Source organism: Pan paniscus, chromosome 6, assembly GCF_029289425.2.
Source record: "Pan paniscus chromosome 6, NHGRI_mPanPan1-v2.0_pri, whole genome shotgun sequence".
Classification (NCBI taxonomy): domain Eukaryota; kingdom Metazoa; phylum Chordata; class Mammalia; order Primates; family Hominidae; genus Pan; species Pan paniscus.
The window spans coordinates 105,435,313-105,457,864 of record NC_073255.2 but is presented as its reverse complement, the minus strand read 5'-3'; the positions used below and the strand labels follow the sequence as shown (position 1 = coordinate 105,457,864).

General features: G+C 36.4%; 1 protein-coding gene across 3 annotated transcripts in view; it reads left to right on the top strand.

Moving 5' to 3' along the window:
- ABCB1 (ATP binding cassette subfamily B member 1) overlaps positions 1-22,552 on the top strand; it is a 208,404-nt gene that overhangs the window by 133,109 nt on the left and 52,743 nt on the right. For all 3 annotated transcript variants that reach the window (XM_034964364.4, XM_008976306.6, XM_055114636.3), the window contains 4 exons: positions 8,989-9,040; positions 12,230-12,421; positions 12,965-13,136; positions 17,812-17,936. In XM_034964364.4, the coding sequence (XP_034820255.1) occupies positions 8,989-9,040; positions 12,230-12,421; positions 12,965-13,136; positions 17,812-17,936 (541 nt within the window). The remainder of the gene's footprint in view (positions 1-8,988; positions 9,041-12,229; positions 12,422-12,964; positions 13,137-17,811; positions 17,937-22,552) is intronic.

Genomic DNA, 22,552 nt, shown 5'->3' with positions numbered 1-22,552 from the left:
CATCGTATGCAAACTAATCAATGTGATATGTCATATCAACAGAATGAAGGATATAAAATATATGATAATTTCAGTTGATGATGAAAAGGCCTTTGATAAAATTCACCACCCTTCATGATAAAAACTGGGTATAGAAGGAACATTCATAAACAAAATAAAAGCCACATACAACAGACCCACAGCTAGTATCACAGCAAATGAGGAAAAACTGATCTGGAACAAGACAAGGATGCTCACTTTCACTAGTTATTCAGCATAATACTCAAAGTCCTAGTGAGGGCAATCAGACAAGAGAAAGAAAAAAAAAGGCATCTGAATTGGAAAGGAAGAAGTCAAATTATCCCTGTTGGCAGATGATACAATCTTATATTTGGAAAAACCTAAAGACTCCAACAAATAACTATTAGGAGTGATAAATGAATTCAGTTAAGTTGCAAGATACAAAATCAACATACAACAATCAGTAGCATTTCTACATGGCGACAGCAAACAATCTGAAAAGGTAATCAAGAAAGTAATCTCATTTACTATTGCTACAAATGAAATAAATACCTAGGAATAACTTTTACTCAATAAATGAGAGATCTCTACAATGAAAACTGTAAAACGTTGATGTAAAAAATTGAAGAGGACACAAAAAATGGAAAGATACTCCATGTTCATTGATTGGAAGAATGGATATTTTTAAAATGTCCATACTACCAAAGCAATCTACAGACAGTGCAATCGCTATCAAAATACCAGTGACATTCTTCACAGAAATAGAAAAAAGAATCCTAAAATTTACATGGAACCACGAAAAAACCAGAATAGCCAAAGCTATCCTCAGCAAAAAGAACAAAACTGGAGAAATCACATTACCTGACTTCAAATTATACTACAGAGCTAGTAACCAAAACACCATGGTACAAAGAAAAGAGACACATAGACCAATGGAACAGAATAGAGAATGCAGACATAAATCCATAAATCTACAGTGAACTCATTTTCGACGAAGTTTCTAAGAATGTATATTGGGGAAAAGACCGTCTCTTCAAAAAATGGTGGTGGGAGAACTGGATATCCATATGCATAAAAATGAAACTAAATCCCTTTCTCTCACCATATACAAAAATAAAATCAATATGGATTAAAGACTTAAATCTATGACCTGAAACTATGAAACTACTAAAAGAAGACACTGGAGAAACTCTCTAGGACATTAGATTGGGCAAAGATTTCTTGAGTAATACCCGTACAAGCACAGGGAACCAAAACAAAAATGGACAAATGGATCACATCAAGTTAAAAACCTTCTGGACTGCAGAGGAAACAATCAGCAAAGTGAAGAGACAACCTGCAAAATGGGAGAAAGTATTTGCAAGCTATCCATCTGACATCAGATTAATAACCAGAATATATGAGGAACTCAAACAACTCAATAGGAAAAATCTCCAATTAACAAATGGGCAAAAGATCTGAATAGACATTTCTCAAAAGAAGCTATACAAATGGCAAACAGGTATATGAAAATATGCTCAACATCATTGATCATCAGAGAAATGCAAGTCAAAACTACAATGCGATATCATTTCACCCCAGTTAAAATGGCTTTTAGCCAAAGATAGGCAATAACAAATGCTGGCGAGGATGTGGAGAAAAGAAAACCCTTGTACACTGTTGTACAACTTGTACATTTTTGAGAATGTAAATTAGTACAACCATGATGGAGAACAGTATGGGGGTTCCTCAAAAAATGGAAAATTAAACTACCATATGATCCAGTTATCCCTCTGCTGGGGAAATACTCAAAAGAAAGGAAACCAGTATATCGAACCTGCACTCCCATGTTTCTTGCATCACTATTCACAATAGCCAGGATTTGGGAGCAACCTAAGTGTCCATCAGCAAGTAAATGGATGAAGAAATTATGATACATACACACAATGGAGTACTATTCATCCTTAAAAAAATGAGATCCTGTCATTTGCAACAATAAAAATGGAACCGGAGGAGATTATATTAAGTGAAATAAGCCAGGCACAGAAAGACGAACTTCACATTTCTCACTTATTTGTGGGAGCTAAAAAATTAAAACAATTGGACTTATAGAGATAGTAGAATGACATTTACCAGAGGCCGGGAAGTGTAGTGGGGTGGCAGAGGTAGAAGTGGAGATGGTTAAAGGATACAAAAATATATAGTTAGCTAGAATGAATATCATCTAGTATTTGATCACACAACAGGGTGACTACAGTCAACAACAATTTATTGCACATTTAAAAATAACTAAAAGGGTATAACTGGATTGTTTGTAACACAAAGAAAGGATAAATTTTTGAGGTGATAGATACCCCATTCACCCTAATGTGATTATTATCCATTGTATGCCTATGTCAAAATATCTCATACACCCTGTAAATATATACATCTACTATGTACCACCCAAATTAAAAATAAATTAAAATTAAAATTAAATAAATTTAAAAATAAAACTAAAAAAACCAGGACTATCAACTTGGCTTTCTTTAAGTTGAATGTGATGTTAAATCCTCTGGGATAGAATATGGAGAAAAGTAGAAAGAATGGGAGTCCCAAGCCTTGAGGAAGAACTCAACTGTTAGCAATAACTGAAGCCAACCCTCACTGAACATTTACTATTTGCTGGGTCTTGTTCTTAGAGCTTTACATGCAGTAACTCTTTTAATTCTTAAATACACATGAGATTAATACTATTATATATGTGTGTAAAAGTATCTATATATACTTACATATAATTATATTTTATATATAATATATACTTACACACACACTTATATATAGTGTGTGTGTATATGTATAGCTCTGTGAAACCATTTGCAAATTTTTTGAATAGGCTAAGTTATAGCAGATACAACAGGTTGGGCACTGGATATATAAAGATAAACAAAATATAGTACAGTTTTCTAAGACCATAATAATATATGGTATAATAGTATTTTTGGTTAAGGGTTTTCAAGCCAAAAAGTAGAATTAGTTACAATGTAATCTCTGCAATATATTAGAAAAACAGCAAAAAAAAAAAAAAAAGATCAATATACAGACAGTACCTAACCCATTCTAGGTGCTTAAGAAATTGGATGAATAAATAAAAGACTGAATAATAGAATTTTGTAGGTGAAAAGGGGCTTAGATGTTATCTAGCCTGAACCCATAATTTATAGACATACATGCCCAGGAGGTTGAATTAATGTGGCCATAATGGAATTGCTTGCGGGTTGACAGAGCTGAATTCCTGGGCCAGGAATCCTACTTTTTAGTCTGGTATCTTTTCCACTCTGCTAGTGGTTTTCACACTCTGCCTAAATTGGAAGCAAATGCCAGCACTTGGTCTATTAAATCTCTTGGATGCTGCCCTGTAAGTTTGATTTTTAGTGTGTCAGGAAGGTCAGGCAAGAGGCACAGCTCTTCAGGCCAGAGGTATATAAACAGCTCACATAAAAAGACTGTAGTTCCTGGAATCATCTCTGTCACCTGCAGTAAGCCCAACTACACTGAGTCACAGGCTTCAGTTTGGGCCAATGCCATAGGGATTTATCATTTAGGCAAAAGATCCAAATTCCCCTTCCCTGTGGTTGATGGAGCTTTCTGCACAAGAAGAGTAGTTTATTGGTTTATTAGAGCTTCTTAAATGGGTAGAAAAGCTAAATGAAAAAAAAAACGGAAGTTCCTGGGAAAAACTGTGCTAAATAGGTCAGCAGTGTTACCCTGTCACCTGAAGTTTGAGGCCTAAAAGTGAAAGGATTTCTTACTTGAACAGAAATCCGATGATATTAGAGAAAGTGGCTCTCATTCTGGGTTTATCTTCAGTGTCTGGAATGATGCCTGGCATGAAGTCTCTGTGGAAGACAGTTTGAAAACCACCTTTTCAATGTAATTTCAGTTTACCAATTAGGGAATTATCAACGCATCATCAAAGGATAAGAATATACTAATGTATCCATGTTATATATTTTTTATTCATACTGTTCTTAAGTGTTCAGTTATTAAAGTTACTAAATGTACCGAAGTATTTAGGTCAAATAAAAAATCCCTAAATGGTACAGTCTTATTCTTTAAAGTCTTGCTTGGGTTTAGAAAAGGCTTTTCTTGCCAGGTAGAAAGGTCTAATGTATCTCTCTTTAATCTTAAAATATGTGAGACACTTGTATACAAAGTAGGAGAATGATTGGATGGAATATTTTGATAAATGGTCTGGCTTGTGTAGTAGCTCTGTGAAACCACTCGTAAATTTTTTGAATATGCTAAGTTATAGCAGATACAACAGGTTGGGCACTGGATATATAAAGATAAACTAGATATAGTTCAGTTTTCTATGACCTCACACCAGTGGGAGTGGGAGGAGGAGATAGGTATAAATAGTCATACTTCTATTTTTGTATGACTTAGTAAGTTGAATCATCTGTCAATTACTACGGAGTTCTATTGCAAGATGAGTCACCCTGCTAGGGGTAAGATGATGTAATACTTTAGTTTATTCATGGAGGAAGAGTATATTCCAGGAGAAAAATTTTGATAAAGGGCATTCCAGTTAGAGAAAGCAGAATGGATAAAGCCTTGAAGGAAGCAAATAGGATAGTTAGGGAACAGTAAACTCTTCGGTGTGCTTACAGCCAGGGCTACACAGAAGTGAGGAAAGCTGGTGAAGATGGGGATCGGGGAGTGAAGTGAGTTGACGCTAGAAAGGGATGTAGCAAATGTAACTATTATTCCAGAATCCAAGTGTGCAAAAATCATAACTTTTATTTTGTATAACATAATTTCTATTTTGAGTCCCTCTTCAGTAAATGTGGCAAAAACCCAATCTCAGTTATTTTGGGGTAGCCCTCACCTTTCCCTGGGGTGTGTCTTGGAGGCCAACATAGTTTCAGATGAGTGAGAAGGCCAAGTGTTGTTCAGCATCATCATCTACACAGGCATTCCGTCAAGCTCTCTCGTCTTCCTCTCTTAGAAGCTTTGATGTCATTCTGTTCCTTCCGTGTCTCTCTAGGTCCAAGGAGATTCTTGGAAGCTGTTCTAAAGCCGTCCCTTCAACTCACTACATGTTTCCTTTTCTGAGGTCTTGCTCTAGGGTCTGCTTAGGTGGAAGGAGGCAGGCTTCTTTTACCTGGACCCTCCAGTGCCTATGTAGTCAGCAATTCTCAACTACTTATTTTCTTCTCAGCATGTGGAAAATATTTTTTCAGTCTAAAGGGTGGAGCTTAATCTCATGAAATTTAAACAAAATATTCTGTCATGCTCAGTTTCCTCTCCAACCCTCAAAGGCATAGGCTTTGGGAACATTATATATATATATATCGTGTAGGTTTCTTCTTGGCTTTTATTACATATATAAATTTTTTTAATGCAGCAGCAGCCCTCTCTGAAGACAGTGACTGCACAGTGCTCTAGCTACTGAAATGAGGAGATAGGTGTGGGGGTAAAGGAAATATCTGGTAAATCATAGTTGGTACTTCAAACATATTTTCTTTCATGTGTATATTGTGGCAAGATTGCAAAAGAACTAATATGATGTATCATGGATCTTGATCTTTATCCTTTATGCAGTGGACTGTCATTGAAGGTTATCAATGGAAGCACTATGATTATACTTTTGCTTTCAAATATAAAATCTGGGGACAATATGAAGACCTAACTGGGGTAGAAAGATTAGTTACAGTAGTCTTGTTACAGGAGAGGTAAGAAATGATGGGGACTTGAACCAGAGCATTAACTGTGAAGAGGGAGAGGATTTGAATAGCTCTAGATATATTTTGGAGTCACTGAAGCTGTGGAAGTGGCTGAGGTCAGCCTGGAGCCTGCACAGAGTTCTGGGAAACATCAGTGTGTAGGAAAGAGGGAGAGCATAAGGGGTCAATAACTGAGACTAAGGGAGAAGCATCAGAGTGGTAGAAGTAGGAGAACCAGGATAATGAGGTCCTACAAACTGGTGATAACCTTCAATGACAGTCCACTGCATAAAGGATGATGGTTTTATTAATGGGAGTTCCCCTGCATGTGCCCTCTTGACTGTCGTCATGTAAGACATGCCTTTGCCCCTCCTTTGCCTTCTGCCATGATTGTGAGGCCTCCCCAGCCATATGGAACTATGAGTGCATTAAACCTCTTTTTCTTTATAAATTACCCGGTCTCAGGTATGTTTTTATCAGCAGCATACGAATAGACTAATATAGTTACATAGGTAAATGTGTGTCATGGGGTTTTTTTGTAGAGATTATTTCATCACCCAGGTATTAAGCCTAGTACCCACTAGTTATTTTTCCTGATTCTCTCCCTCCCCCCACCCTCCACACTCCAAAAGTCTCCAGTGTGTGTTGTTTCCCTCTGTGTGTCCATGTGTTCTCATCATTTAGATCCTACTTATAAGTGAAAACGTGGTATTTGGTTTTCTCTTCCTGTGTTAGTTTGCTAAGGATAATGGCCTCCAGCCCTCTCCCTGTCCCTGCAAAGGACATGATCTCATTCTTTTTTTATGGCTGCATAGTATTCCATGGCGTCTATGTACCACATTTTCTTTATCCAGTCTGTCATTGATTGGCATTTAGGTTTATTGCTTTTGTGAATAGTGCTACAATGAACATATGCATGCATGTGTCTTTATAATAGAATTATTTATACTTCTTTGTTGAATGCCCAATTTTTATTTTGACTGGTACACTTTGAAAGGTGAAGCACAAATAAAAGGAACTTGGTGCTAGACTTGTTTTCTATGTATTTTGATGGCTGAAGCTATAGGTATGGTGTAATTGGACATACAAACATAAAGGAGGCAATTTTGACCTTGAACAAAATTTTTTACTTTTTGAGCTATTTAGAAATGACTGTAGACTTAGAAGACATCATTGCTGAAGAACATTTATTTAAATTATCTTGGTTTCTTATCTTAAGAATTAAGAAAACTGGTAGAAACAATGAGTAGAAAACAGATATTTAGTTAGACTTGAAAACTGGTCTTCATTTGGTAGTGACATACTGGCAACAATTAATACTATATAGAGACATTTCCTGGTAAATACAGAAGATAGATAATGTAAGGTTTCCCAAGATTGATTTGGAGAAAAATCCTCACCTGACTATTCAATGTCCTGTTTCATTTTTGAAAACGTGGAGCAGAAGAAATCTCACAACTGATTTAAATAAAAATTCAATCTGAAAAAGTTTATTGTTGTATTGACATAAGGCAAAGCAGTCAAGAATCCCTCTTGCATGTTTTTCTAGGCTTCTGCATCTCTTTGTTTCTTCCTTACCTTCTGTCTTACCCTTTAATGGAGTTTTCTCCAGGATTCTGTGCTTGGCCTGCTGTTTTCTCCCTATCTGCTGGCCTGTCCTTATGGGTAAGGAGAGATGGATTTAGCTATGGCCTCTAGCACATGAATCCTAAATCTTTAGATCTGAACTGTCTCTAAAACTGGAAAGTTACAGTCTGAATACTTATTGGACATCTTCAATTGAATGTGCCAGGCACTGCAAAACAAAAATGTTCAAGACCAAACTAATAATCTCTCCTCTGACCAGGGTAGCTCTTTTTGCTGACTTCTTATTTCCCACCATGACACTAGCATTCTCCAAATGCTTAGGCTTGATGTTTTGATCATTTTTAAAATTTTTACTCTCTCTACTTCTATTCTATCAGTTGCTAAGTCCTGTAACTTCTTCCTCTATGAATCTCGTAAGTATTTGCTTTCTTTTCTATTCTCATTTAGACTCTCTTTCCCTACATAGTTATAGTAGCTCAAGTCCCTTAGTCTCTCCACATTCCAGTTAATCGTATACATTGCTGGTGGCTAAACTCTCGTAGAACATACTTCTAATTATATCCTATTTTGCTCAAAACTGTCGAACAACTGCTGGTCTGTTTTCTTGCACCATACCTGCAGGACCCAGATTATCTTTCCAGCTACATAACCACCTCCCTCCATCCACACAACACACTTCCTACCCCTGTCAAAAACAGACTTACCCATTCTTCAAACTTGCCGTTGACTTTTGTCCATATTGTTCACTTTGCTAGAAATAGTTTTTCCCCTCTTTTCCATACCTGTCGAAATCAGACTCAACTGAAACAAGCCCTTTCATTTTAACATAACTTTTTGCAGTCTCGATTGTGATAATTTATCCTAGAAAATATTTACTATTTGTACATTTATAACATATGTGTATAAGTATGTTTAACACAGCATTGCTTGTAACAGTAAAATATTGGAAACAAGTGAAATAGTTGCAACATTGAAAAAATAGATACACACATATATATACTGACAGGAAAAAATTTGGCTACTAAATGTAAACTATGACTCCATTGTTAAAAAATAAGTGTGTGTGCTTGTGTGTATATACATGCATACATAAAAGAAAATCTGAAAATGTACATATAAAAATGTTGAACTGTGCTCATGTGTGTATATGTGTCTGAGTGTGTGTGTGTGTCTGTGTGTTAGGGGTAAAGTTATGAAATACTTTTATAATGTACTTTTTATCCAAAAATGTTAGCATTTGCTAATATTGGGTGATGAGCTCACTGGTGTTTATTACACTGTTCTTTGTATTTGATATTTTTAAATAAGAATAAAACTGGAAAAATGCTTAGATTTTAAATATATACCTTAGTACCAAGTACTCAATGGCATTTATCAGGACAAAAGATTTTTCTTTAGTGGGATCTTGGAGTGATATTCCAAAAAATATTTTAATTCAAGGACACTGATATTTCTGCTGACAGACTACCTCTTACCAAATGTGGGTTTCTTCTTGCAAATAAACATCACTGAGTTAGTGTATATGTGGTTGCACACAGTCAGCAGAGAAGTATTTGAATGAATGCCATAATGCTTACACACAATTAAAACTGAGTCAGTTCGACCTATTTTTATGTAAATCATTAAGTGAAATGAGTTTGATTCATTTTTACATGTTTATTTTTAATGGAGACTAAAGAGACATAAATGGTATGTTTGTTTTGTGGTGGTCTAGGTGATATCAACGATACAGGGTTCTTCATGAATCTGGAGGAAGACATGACCAGGTAATTAGACATTCTCCTTACTATTGTTAAGTTTTTCTATATTCATCAAGTTGTAGAAATGTTTAAAACTTTGCATTATCATCACAGAAATTTTAAGGAGAACAATACTCTTGATAGTTTTTAGAAGAGTATATGTAGACTTTTTAAGAAAAGAATTGGCTGCATAAGGTATACAAAAGTTAGAGTTAAGCTTAAAATGGACATATATGCATTGATCAATGTAGAATATCATATTAATATATAAGGAAATTAGAGGAGTTTAAGGTAGTCTTTTAAAATGCAGTTGAATTAAGAATCATTATTTTCTATAATATATATGTGCCAGGTGTGGTGGCACATAGCTACAGTCCTAGCTACTTGGGAGGCTGATGTGAGAGGATTGCTTGAGCCCAGGAGTTCAAAGCTGCAGTGAGCTATGATCACATCACTGCACTCCAGCCTGGGGGAAAGAGCAGGACCCTGTCCCCCACACCCCCCCACAAAAAAAGAGAGAGACAGAATAATTATTTTCAATGGCTTATAATTATTAATTTGTTTCCTGGATGTTTTCATACGACATGACAATGAAAGCAGCCAAAAGAAAATTTTTTTAAACTCAACATCTGATTCTGAACAATAAAATAAAACATCCCAGAAAAAATACAGTCTCTCTATTCTTAACTCACACTGGGGAAGCTTTTGGTTAATGATTTACATATCTTGAAGTTTATTCTCCAGAACAGCTTATAACAGATGTCCAAAGGTACGTGTAGGTGAATCAGAAGAAAATGATTTTACATTACTATGTAAATGATCTGGGTACATTTGAAAAAAATAGATTTTTTTTTTTTTTTTGAGACAGAGTCTCACTCTGTCCCCCAGGCTGGAGTGCAGTGGTGCGATCTCGGCTCACTGCGACCTTCGATTCCTGGCTTCAAGCGATTCTTGTGTCTCAGCTTCCCAAGTGGCTGGGATTACAGGCGTGTGTCACTACACCCAGCTAATTTTTGTATTTTTAGTAGAGATGGGGTTTCACCATGTTACCCAGGCTGGCCTTGAACTTCTGACCTCAGGTGATCCACCCGCCTTGGCCTTCCAAAGTGCTGGGATTACGGGTGTGAGCCGCCATGCCCTGCCGAAAATGGAGACACTTTATCATATTTTGAAAGCTGAGGAGCAAATACCTCCAAATATTCCTGTGGAGAGGCATTGTTTTTTACATTGGGGAAAATGGAACAGAATGTCTTTTAATCATCATGTACATGCTTTTGAGTAAACATACACTGACAGTTTAAAATACATTAACTTATTCTCAAAGCATGAGTTCTCCTTGTGATGTGGGGTTTCTATTAGCTATCTCTTGCTATATAATGAACACTTAGATAGAATACTATCTCTTGTTGTATCATGAACACTTAGATAGTAATTAGTTATTGAGTTATCTGTTAACTAAAACTTAGTGTTCTAATTACATCTTCCTTGATAAATGCATTGTAAGTTACAAGGTAGAGTTTGGGGAAAACTTGTTTCCCAAGATTCCTGATGGGCTGAGTGCTGAATTGTGAACAGCAATGTCAGAGACTGTCTGCTTGTTACCTAGCCATCTTTATAGCTTCTGCATGATTCAAACACACAGTTTAATTTGAAGATGGTAAGTAGTGAAGTTTAAAAAGTGGGAATATCGGAATACTGTATTTTATTTTAGAATGTTTGCCTTTAACCTAAAAATTAATTGTTTAGTGAAGCCCAAGAATTGTTTGCATTTTTTTTTTTTTTTGAGATGGAGTTTTGCTCTGTCACCCAGGTTGGAGTGTAGTGGCACGATCTCTGTGCACTGCAACTTCTGCCTTCAAGCGATTCTCGTGCCTCAGCCTCCTGAGTAGCTGGGATTACAGGTGTGCACCACCACACCCGGCTAATTTTATTATTATTATTATTATTATTGTCGTATTTTTAGTAGAGACGGGATTTCACCACTTTGGTCAGGCTGGTCTCGAACTCCTGACTTCGTGATCCGCCCACCTTGGCCTCCCGAAGTGCTGGGATTACAGGTGTGAATTGTTTGCTTTTTTTTTTTTTTTTTTGAGATGGAGTCTAGCTCTGTCGCCCAGGCTGGAGTGCAGTGGCACGATCTCGGCTCCCGGCAACCTCCGCTTCCTGGGCTCAAGCGATTCTTCTGCCTCAGCCTCCCAAGTAACCAAGTAGCTGGGACTACAGTCGCACGCCACCACGCTTGGCTAATTTTTTTGTATTTTTTGTAGAGACAGGGTTTCATCATATTGGCCAGGGTGGTCTCCAACTCCTGACCTTGTGATCTGTCTGCCTCGGCCTCCCAAAGTGCGGGGATTATAGGTGTGAGCCACCACACCTGGCCTGTTTGCTTTTTTAAATATGAAAACTCAGAGCAAGGAAACATTAATTCAGGATTTCTAGATTGATTAAGGGTCTATTTTTTAAGACAATACTCATGTTTTTTAATGCTAGAATTTAAATTGGAAGGGCCACTATTTGATTCGTTAAGCATTTTAGGATAACTCACGGTGGCCAGTTGGGCAAATGAAATAAAACTACTTTTTAAAAATTTCATTTGTCTCTTGGCATCTAAACTCTACTAGATTAATAGCCCAAGGGATAATCCCTAGCCTAAAAGGCCAAGGGATTATTTCCATTTCTTGATCCCACTTTCTGACAAGTTCTGTCACTTCTTTTCATCCCCAATGTACAGAGACCAACCCAATGCACTTATCAACTGATGCTGATGTAATAAAAATATTACAGTGGTGGGTCTTACCTGATGCTGTGATTCCCCAATATACCACACCATCTTTCACAGTAACTGGCATTCTCTGAGTGCTTACTATGTGCTGGGCACTGGTCCAAGTATATTTCATGCATGAGTATTTTTATCTCTGTTTTACTAATTAGAAAACTGAGGCTTAGAAAAGTTAAGCAGCTTGCCTAAGATTACATAACAGTGAAGTGAAGAGCTGGGATTTGAGCCAAAGCAGAAATCATTCTTAACCATTCCACCATATTGGTGCAAACATAGTTGGATGGTGACTATCAACTCTGCTTGTTACAACCCCTTCTTATTTGTTAAGGATGGCGAGATACCCAGATAAGTGAAAAAATAGGAATGAGTGGTCTCTTTGGAAAAGGTACATTGATTAGGAAACAGAGAGCATGTGCAGTGTTCTTGTTGTTTTTCAGGTATGCCTATTATTACAGTGGAATTGGTGCTGGGGTGCTGGTTGCTGCTTACATTCAGGTTTCATTTTGGTGCCTGGCAGCTGGAAGACAAATACACAAAATTAGAAAGCAGTTTTTTCATGCTATAATGCGACAGGAGATAGGCTGGTTTGATGTGCACGATGTTGGGGAGCTTAACACCCGACTTACAGAGTAAGTATTTAGTTTTATGTTGAACTTGGGTGTGGTTCTTATCCTTAGTAAAATGAAATAGATGTCATCACATCTGTTAGGAGGTGTTAGTGTATCATTCAAAGGTACTTATGAGACAAAATTCCTTCTAAGCACCAACAATGTCGTGTGCATCCTTTTGTTCCCAGTGCCTTGACAGGGTATGGGGGGACCTGCATGACTAGCATTAAATGAAGGACTGGGCTTTGCCAGAATGAAGAAATCCTCTGAGAATGTGCAGTAGAGCAAAACAAGATACTTTCTGAGGAAATTTCTGAGCAATTTGAAATTCCTAGGTTGAATACTTCTTGTGTACACGATGTCCATTTCCTGGGGCCATGTGGGCTATGGATTTTTGTTGTTAATGACAAATATCCTAGTAGAAACTTCTACCCTGCTAAATAAAACAAAGCATAGGCACAAAATACTCTAGCCATAAACTACCCTACACTCAAAACAGGCTTCACGAGAAAAGTTGATGTTTACAATTCTGACAATTATTTCTAACACTATCTGTTCTTTTAGTGATGTCTCCAAGATTAATGAAGGAATTGGTGACAAAATTGGAATGTTCTTTCAGTCAATGGCAACATTTTTCACTGGGTTTATAGTAGGATTTACACGTGGTTGGAAGCTAACCCTTGTGATTTTGGCCATCAGTCCTGTTCTTGGACTGTCAGCTGCTGTCTGGGCAAAGGTAGGTGAAGCCTGTGAATCCAGATTTTGAACTGCACCTTCTCCCTTCCTGCTCTCACCCTACGGAAAGGTCTTTTTACTACATGATGACTCTGATTCTGTACTTGTTACTTTTACGTTTTCTGTTCAAAATCAACTGGATAAGCATATCCAGCCTCACTGAGTACTACCCCTGCCAAGACTCCATGCTGTTCTTGGCCATGTGATTATTTGGGGAAGGGAAGAGAAAGAAGAATGTAGCTCTCATATCTACCTTCTGCCTTTGTAAGAAAACGAGCAAATAAACAAACAAAAACAAAAACAAAACAAAAAAAAAAACTTGAACTCCAAAGAACCATGCTCTCTAGTGGATGATGCCCCATTCACACGGCAAGTAGAGACTCAAGTTTAGTGAACAACAGATGTCCCATTCAATTAACATTTTTTTTACTTTAATGTTTTTGGCTTTCTAGATTTTTGTTTAAGTTTTAAATTGATTTTACAGTTTTGTCAGCATTCAAACACAGTTAAATTTTTGGTTATAAAATAATTTAAGAAAACAGATACTTTCTAGTCCCTAAGGATGCATATAAATCCTTGGCCTTCAGCTCTCTCTCCTGTCATGAAGGCAGAGAGGTAGAAGTGGCCCTCTGTACCCCAGCACACGTTTCCAGTGATCTTTTAAAACTTATTTTCCATTTCAAGGTGAACATGGTGTTAATTTTAAACTGATTTGATATGAGTGTATTTTCAGTAGAGAAATTGGCCCAGTATGTAATTTTTGTGGAGTTCAACACAACTCAGATAAGGCAATATAAATTCATGTAGCAAAAGTAATGAATGGACAACCAAAACCAAGCATCATACAAAATAAGTCAGGTAGTAAGTATTAAGAAACTGTAGAAATTTTAACCTGTATAATGGATATTATTTTGTTTCTGCAAATAATAATTATCATTTATTGAGCATTTATTGTCACGCAAATGCCTGTGTTATCTTTCTGAAGTATAGGTATTATCTCACTTTACAGAGAAAGAAACTGAAGTTCTCAGGTCTCTGTTAATTTTTTGCTCAGAGTAACATAGAGTTCAAATAATGTTTCTGGGGATTATCAGTTAACTAAAATATTTGGCAAAAGCTTCTTGTCAATTGATTTTTCTGTATACTAGCATGTTAAGCAAGTTAGGTGGCAAACTCTTCACATCAGTATTTGTTGAAAAATTACTTAAAATGTTTTGATGTCTGTTTTAAGATTAAAAACAGACCATGAGTTAATCTTTTAATGATTAATTATGCATTGCTTCACATGTCATTTATTTAGTAAAAGGAGCCCCAGGCTGGCTGCTAGAGACCTAAGCTTTAATCCTCACTCAGCATTACACTTTTGATATCATTTCAAACAAATTTCTTAAATTCTTTGGATGTCAATCATATCAAAAAAGAAATGTAGTTCACTCTGTGTCTGGGAAGCCTCTTTGTGTCTGTGAGCCTGAGGCTCTACCTTCAAACCTAGAGACACAGAAGCAAATAGATATAGCAGAAAGGGACCCAATCACAGCAAGTGACCTGGCCCAGGAAGCCTCTTTTGTACTTTGTGCCCAAGACTGTCTTCCCAGCGCCCAGAGACACTGGGCCACTAGAGGGCATTGGTACAGGAAACCACCACACTCTTCCCGACCTGGCAGTCTGATCTTGAAAAACCACTTTCACTCCCTGAAGCAGCAGAAGCAGGGGCCAGTGGGAGCCCCAGAAGCTTCACATAAATCAAGCCGACCAAAATAATACTACAAACACTCTGAATATTAAACCGCTCCTGGAACCACAGCTCACAAAAGTAGGCCAATACTATCATGCTAAACTTCAATGGAACAACTGCCGGCTAGAGTAAGGCAGGTTTATTTTATTTTAACTTTTTAAAACTTTTATTTTAAGTTCAGGGGTGTAAGTGCAGGTCTGTTCCATAGGAAACTTGTGTCATGGGCATTTGTTATACAGATTATTTCATTACCCAAGTATTAAGCCTAGTACCCATTAGTTATTTTTAATGACTGTCTCCCTCCTCCCACTCTCCACCCTCTAATAGGCCCCAGTGTGTGTTGTTCCCCTCTATGTATCCATGTGTTCTCATCATTTAGCTCCCACTTATAAGTGAGAACATGCAGTATTTAGTTTTCTGTTCCTGAGTTAGTTTGCTAAGGATAATGGCCTCCAGCTCCATCCATGTCCCTGCAAAGGACATGATCTCATTTTTTTTATGGCTGTGTAGTATTCCATGGTGTCTATGTACCACATTTTTTTTTATCCAGTCTATCATAGATGGGCATTTAGGTTGATTCCATCCTAGTTTTGTGCCAGTTTTCAAGGGGAATGCTTCCAGCTTTTGCCCATTCAGTATAATGTTAGCTGTAAGTTTGTCATAGATGGCTTTTATTATTTTGAGGTGTGTTCCTTTAGTACCTTGTTTGTTGAGAGTTTTGATCATGAGTGGATGTTGCATTTTATTGAAAGACTTTTTCCATCTATTGAGATAAGCATGTGCTTTTGTTTATGTGATGAATCACATTTATTGATTTACATCTGTTGAGCCAAACTTGCATCCTGAGGATAAAGCCTACTTGATCATGGTAGATAAGCTTTTTGATGTGCTGCTGAATTCAGTTTGCCAGGATTTTGTTGAGGATATTTGTATCAATGTTCATCAAGGATACTGGCCCAAAGTTTTTTTGTTGTTGTATCTCTGCCAGGTTTTGGTATCAGGATTATTCTGGCCTCATAGAATGGGTCAGAGAGGAGTCCCTCCACCTAAATTTTTTGGAACATTTTCAGTAGGAATGGTATCAGCTCTTCTTTTTACATTTGGCAGAATTCAGCCATGAATTCATCTGGTCCTGGGCTTTTTTAGGGGGTGGTAAGCTATTATTACTGCCTCAATTTCAGAACTCTTTATTGGTCTGTTCAGGGATTCTATTTCTTCCTGGTTCAGTCTTGGGAGGATGTATGTGTTCAGTAATTTATCCATTTATTCTAGATTTTCTAGTTTATGTGCACAGAAGCATTCATAATATTCTCTGATGGGATCCTTGTGACTGAATTGTTCTGCATCATGACTGTGTTGTGTACTACCATGTCCAGCTAGTTTTTAATTTTTTTGTAGAGATGGGGTTTCTATGTGTTGCCCAGGCTGGTCGTGAACTCTTGGCCACAAGTGATTCTCCCACTTGTCACCCCAAAGTCCTGGGACTATAGGTGTGAGTCATCACACCTGGCCTTTTCATATCCTTGATAATAGGATAGGTTAGAGGGTCTTTTTTTTTTTTTTTCTTTTCACAGACATGATCTCCTGAAAAACACAACACTTAATGAAGATTCAACCATACTTTTGTCTGCTTATAATGATGGAAGGTCATAGAAGGAAAAGGGAGCTAGATTTGTAGAATTCATTGTGGTGTTTGATATATTAATAATAAATTAAAATAACATTTTTAAAAACTCCTAACTTTAAAGTATTTCTTTAAAGTATCACTTTGAAGTGATCTTCCTATTTTTGGTTGCCTCCATTGTGGCAATTGTTGTGGCACCATGAGGTTTCAGAAGGAGCAGAAAAACATTCCTAAAGCATGTTGTATGAGCCTCCTCTATTCTACAGATGTTTGTTAAGGGATGGCGCTGGCCACCCTATCTCAGACCTCCTACCGTGAATGGTTCTGCAAATATGGTGGGACAGCCCCAGGAAGATTGCTTTGAGAAGTCAGGAATGTCTAGTGAATCAATGGAATATTATTTTGGGTACTAAAGAGGCTAGGTACGTGCAGCACAATGTCTGCACTTAGAACATAACTAATCAATGTTCATTTGCCTTCATCCACCCATTCCTCTAGCTGTCATAGCTCCTTTTACTTTCACACACAGGAAAGGGAGAAATCCACTGTCAAAACCCAAACAACTTTGAGCTTTTTATGCCAAGAAGGGATAGATCAATGTTACTTACATAAATGAGTCCACAAGTGCCTATGAATTTTTTATTGAAAGAATATAATTCTATTTAATCAGAATTTTAAAAATAAATTGGTTTTGTGTAATTTTGGGGGAGGGGTGGGGAGGACAGGGTCTCACTCTGTTGCCCAGGCTGGACTGCAGTGGCACAACCACTGCTCACGGCAGCCTCGTCCTCCTAGGCTCAAACGATCCTCCCACCTCAGCCTCCTGAGTAGCTGAGACAATAGGCATGTGCCACCACACCTAGCTAATTTTTAAATTTTTTGTAGAGGCGGGGTCTTGCCATGTTGCCCAGGCTGGTCTAGAATTCCTGGGCTCAAGCAATTATTCATCTTTGGCATCCTAAAATGTTAGGATTACAAGTGTGAGCCACCACACCTGGCCTGTCATGTGTAATCTTTATTTAGGTAGTTGACCACTTCAGCATTCTAGGTACAATAACGTTAGCCCTTTTCCCATTGCAATTGATCCAGCTTTCATAATAGGACCCTCTGGGACCCAAGTTCATGCATCAGTGGCTGGTTTCAGGGAGAGGTTTACTTCAGTGGCTGTTAATACAGACCAAAGCAAGTAAAAGACAGATTTTGCTCTACACACGCATTAATGTATAAGCAGCATTTATGTATACATTTATTTTTACTTTACAAAAGATAAAATTAACGTGTTTTTTTTTCATGATCCAAAATTGTATTTTTAAACAGATACTATCTTCATTTACTGATAAAGAACTCTTAGCTTATGCAAAAGCTGGAGCAGTAGCTGAAGAGGTCTTGGCAGCAATTAGAACTGTGATTGCATTTGGAGGACAAAAGAAAGAACTTGAAAGGTTTGAGTTTCTTTTTTAAATGGATAGATATGTTAAATTCTGTCTTCTCAAATGCCCTTCAGATTGATAGTGTTAATTATAAGCATTTTCTCCCATATATATGTTTTCTTAAATAGCTTAATGGATATATTACAGCATAACTAATATTTTGGAGAAGTTGCAATTCTAATTGTACCTTTCTTTTATCTGCTAATTCAAAGAGTTTTCTAGATGGGCAATAACATAAAAATAGTTTCCTAAGACTGAAATGTATTTTATACCTCTGATTTTTTTCCTATATCAAGTTAATTAGTGATTCTCTAAGATTGACTGAGTATTTTGTGTAAGATCTATGGGGACATTTGAATCTGTGGTTCATTTTCCTTTCTGCCCCTATTCAGCTGACATATGCTACATGATTTGGAAGATAAAAATATAACCAAAAAGCACTTATGTGTACAAAAGTTCAAAATCTTTTATATTATGTGTTGTTTAGTATTATGCTTACAACTGTTCCCTTTTATTAGATTTCTGAAAGCATAGATGGTAATTTATTGAAATTTAGAATATAAATCAGATTACTTATTTCTAAGCAGCAACAGATTTTATGTAAAATTGAATATAAATTATAATATTCTGATGCTATAACACTTCAATCTTATGAATATACATATCTTTGAAAGTATGAAAAAGTAAACTGTATTGGTTAAGGGGGTTATACATTGTTTGGTACAGCCATAAGGAAAACCAAGGGAATTTTCAGAAATCAGAATAATGGTTAGCTCTGGGGAAGATGAGAAGTTGTGTAAGGAGAGCCGAACACACAGCAGGGGATTCTGTGGTTCTGGCAGTGTTCTGTTTCTTGATCTCAGGTATACTTACATGAGTATTCATTGCATAATTTTTTTAACTGTGCATATGTGTTTGGAGTACTTTTGTTCTATGGTATATTCACACATATAAATATATGTCTTCTGAGAATAATTTATAATGGTTAAGTGCCATAGTTCAAAGGAAAGCAATATCTATGTTCCATTTTGATTTTTGCTAAAGTCTTTGCTTTTGCTTTAAAAGATGTCTGGCTAATAAAATGAGGAGTCCTGCTTAATGACTGAGCAAATATTCAATGAAATAAATCCCCGGCTCTCATGGAGCTTAAATTCTAATGGGGGTGGTAAGGTTACAGACAACCACAAATAATCAAATAGGTAATACACCAGTTGGGGTAAATATTATTTGGGGAAATAAAATAAGAGAATCATGAGGATACTATTTAGATAAGTTATTCAGAAAAATATTTTCTGATTAGTTGATATTTGAGCAGAGACATAATGAAGTTTTGAGTTTGGAATTCTTTTCCAGTTTTCCTCAGAGAAAAGGTGGACCAGAAAAATAATATGCCCAACAGCCCAACAGCATTGGAAGACAGACAAAACTTAACAGCTTCTTCCTGGTTTCTCAGCTGGAGGAAAACATCTCCCCATAGAAGTTAGATTCTCAGGCCTGACTGCTATCTGCAGTTGGGGTCTGAATTTATACTACTCTGTGAACTAGGAAACAATCTCTCTCCAAAGCTGAGGATTTCACATTAAAAATGAGTCCTAATCCAGTGATACCAGAGTATCTGGTAGAAGAAATACAAAATTATTGAAAATTAAAGAACTAAACATCTAAATCAAGAAGTTAGAGAAAGAAAAATAAAATATTAGAAGGAAATAATAAGGGTAAGAGCAAAAATTAATTTAATAGAAAATAAAGGCAAAAGAGTGGAAGATTGACAAATCCATAAACTAATTCTTTAAAAAGACTTATAAATAACTATTTTATATGTTTAATCAGGAACAAAAAAAGAATGAATAGGGAAAACTTGTAACAGATTAAAAAATCTATTTTTAAATTGCAGCTTTATACCAATAAATTTAAAAACCCTCATGATATAGATAATATGCTAGAAAAATGTAGGTTAAAACTCTCACTTAAGAAGGAGAAAATCTGAGTAAACCCATAATCGTTAAAAGAATTGAATTCAAAGTTAAAAATCTCCATTTTCCACTGCTTATCTCCCACAAGCAGAAATCACAGAACAAGTCTGGATAATTTTGTAGGCAAGTTCTACCACAACTTCAAGAAAGAGATAACCCTATCTTACATAAATTGTTGTAGAAAATGGAAAAAAAAAAGTTGTGAGTTCATTTTATGGGGCTAGTGTAACTTTGATACTATATTACCAGGCAGATATAATATGAGAAAGGAAAACTAAAGGACAGTTTCACCTAAAACATAGATGCAGAAATTATAAATAAATAAATAATTAGCTAAATAAATCCATGTGAAAAATACCAAATTGAAAACATCCTGAACATGTTGGCTTTATCCTATGAATGGAAAGATGGTTTTAACATTAGGAAATCTATTAATATAATTAACCATATTAATAGACTAAAAGAAAAAATTTGCTGTGATGTAAGGGGAAAAGCATGAATTATATATGATTCATGACAAAAACTCGTAAAACTAGGAATAAGAAACAACCTTCTTAATATATTAGAGACCCGCAGGAAACATTTAGTGGTGAAACATTAAAAATATTTTAACACTTAAAATAATGAATGAAATAAATACATACTATTTTGTCTGTCAATTTAAAAAATAAAAAACAAATAATGAGGCAAATGTGTTTACTATCGTTTCTATGTACTGTTGTACTAGTACTAGATAATAAGACCAATAAAACAAATAAGAGTAAGAATGAAAAAAAGAAAACGAAAAAGAAAAACAGTAAGGATTGGAAAATAGGAAGAAAACTGTCGTTATTCACAGACGATAAGATTGTCTACACAGAAATTCCAGTAGGTTTTATAAGCTAACAAAATACAATAAGATCTCTGGGTACCTATCATTATTCAGAATAAATGGCATTCCTGTAAACCAGGAATGAACAATTAGAAAATATATAGTATTTCATCCATTCAGAATGAATCCATCATCTCTGAAATTGAAATAAACCTAATAGTCAGTGCCATCTTAAATTTGCTATGGATCTGGATTGAAGTCCAATTCTATCAGGCAGGATTTATGTTTGCTTCTGCTATTCACCAAGGGCACTGCTAACCTGAGACCACCTTACATTAAATTATGTGTCTAGTTGTTTTTGGACAACACTGGTAGTGTGAATTCATGCTCAGACTTGCATGAGTCCTACTTTGTGGTCCAGATTCTCAGGGAGGTTTTTTTCCTTCCTTCACCTGGTTGGTGCCAAGATTGAGACATGCAAGTTCTGCTGTGTGTTGCTTAATATACTGAGGTATAGCCCTTTGAGTCCTAGCTGCATATGGAATGTTCTATTAAACTCATTTCTTAATGCTTTATAAAATGACAGAATACCAGTACTTGCTACAATTAAAGACATCTTAAATTTGAGGAACTGACAATATTTTTAAGGACATTATTAGCAACAAAAACTATAATGATGGATGGAATAAAACCTGAGAAGGAGGAAATGGACATTGTGGGAGTGAAGCCCAACATTTATAACTTAGATAAATCTGATATTTTAGTTCACTGAAAGTTTAAAGGAATTCAGATTTAATGGAGTGCTTTAATTAGTTAGATATGAAAATATTTTTCCCAGCAAAAATGATCAAATTTTAATTATAAGAATAAACAAATGGACTTACACAGCTATATCCAGAGATTCCTATATTTGCTCTAAGTAGTATTTTACATGTGGAATCATTTCTTCAGAAAATATAAGTTACTTGAATGTATCTTTGAAAGGGCAGTCTCCTTCAGAGAACTGAAACTAATTTTGCTTGGAGATCAAGAGTTGACGTAAGACTACAAACTGATGGCCTAATGTCCTTCCCAAGTTGGCCATTTCTTTAAAGTTTATTTATTTGACAAATTTATTCAGCACCTACAACATGCCAGGCACTGTGCTAGGTTCTAGGTTTTCCTTTTCTTTTCTTTTTTATTTTATAAAGTTCTAAACAAAGCTAGGGCTCTAGGTTTTCAGCTGTGAATCAGAAACAGAGGATATTTTGTGATCTTCAGTCAAAATAGTAAAATGGATGAAAATGGAAGGAATGGAGAAAGGGAGGAAGAAATATAAGGAATCGTCAAAGAAAAAAATAAAAATATTGATTTAAAAATGTGATCTGAAAGAATCAAAGAGTGTGAGGATGATGAATGGTCAAGTTAACTTTAAATACGGTGGTTGGGGCAGGCCTCTTTGAGGAGGTTTCATCTCAGCTGAGACCTGAGGGATGAGAAAAAGCAAGCCATGGTGGGGACAGAGATGGGATGGGTTTGAAGAAGAGTCTTCCAAATTTCCTGGGGTGGCCAAGACTTTAGTATGTTCTACGAAACGTCATAAGGCTTGCATGACTGAAGCTCAGTTGAATGAGGGGAGATTGGGGTGGGCAGGGGCCAGAATGTGGGGATGGTGGGCCATGATGAAGAGTTAGGATTGTATTCTAAGGGCACAGGGGAGTGGTTGAGGGTGTTAAAAAGAGGAATGACTATCCACGTTATGTTTTCAGATTGTTTGTCTGTAATGGGTCTCATGAATGGATGCGAGAAGTCAAAGGGTGGAAGCAGGGAGACCAGTGGGGAGGCTGGCAGAATGGTCCAGGCCA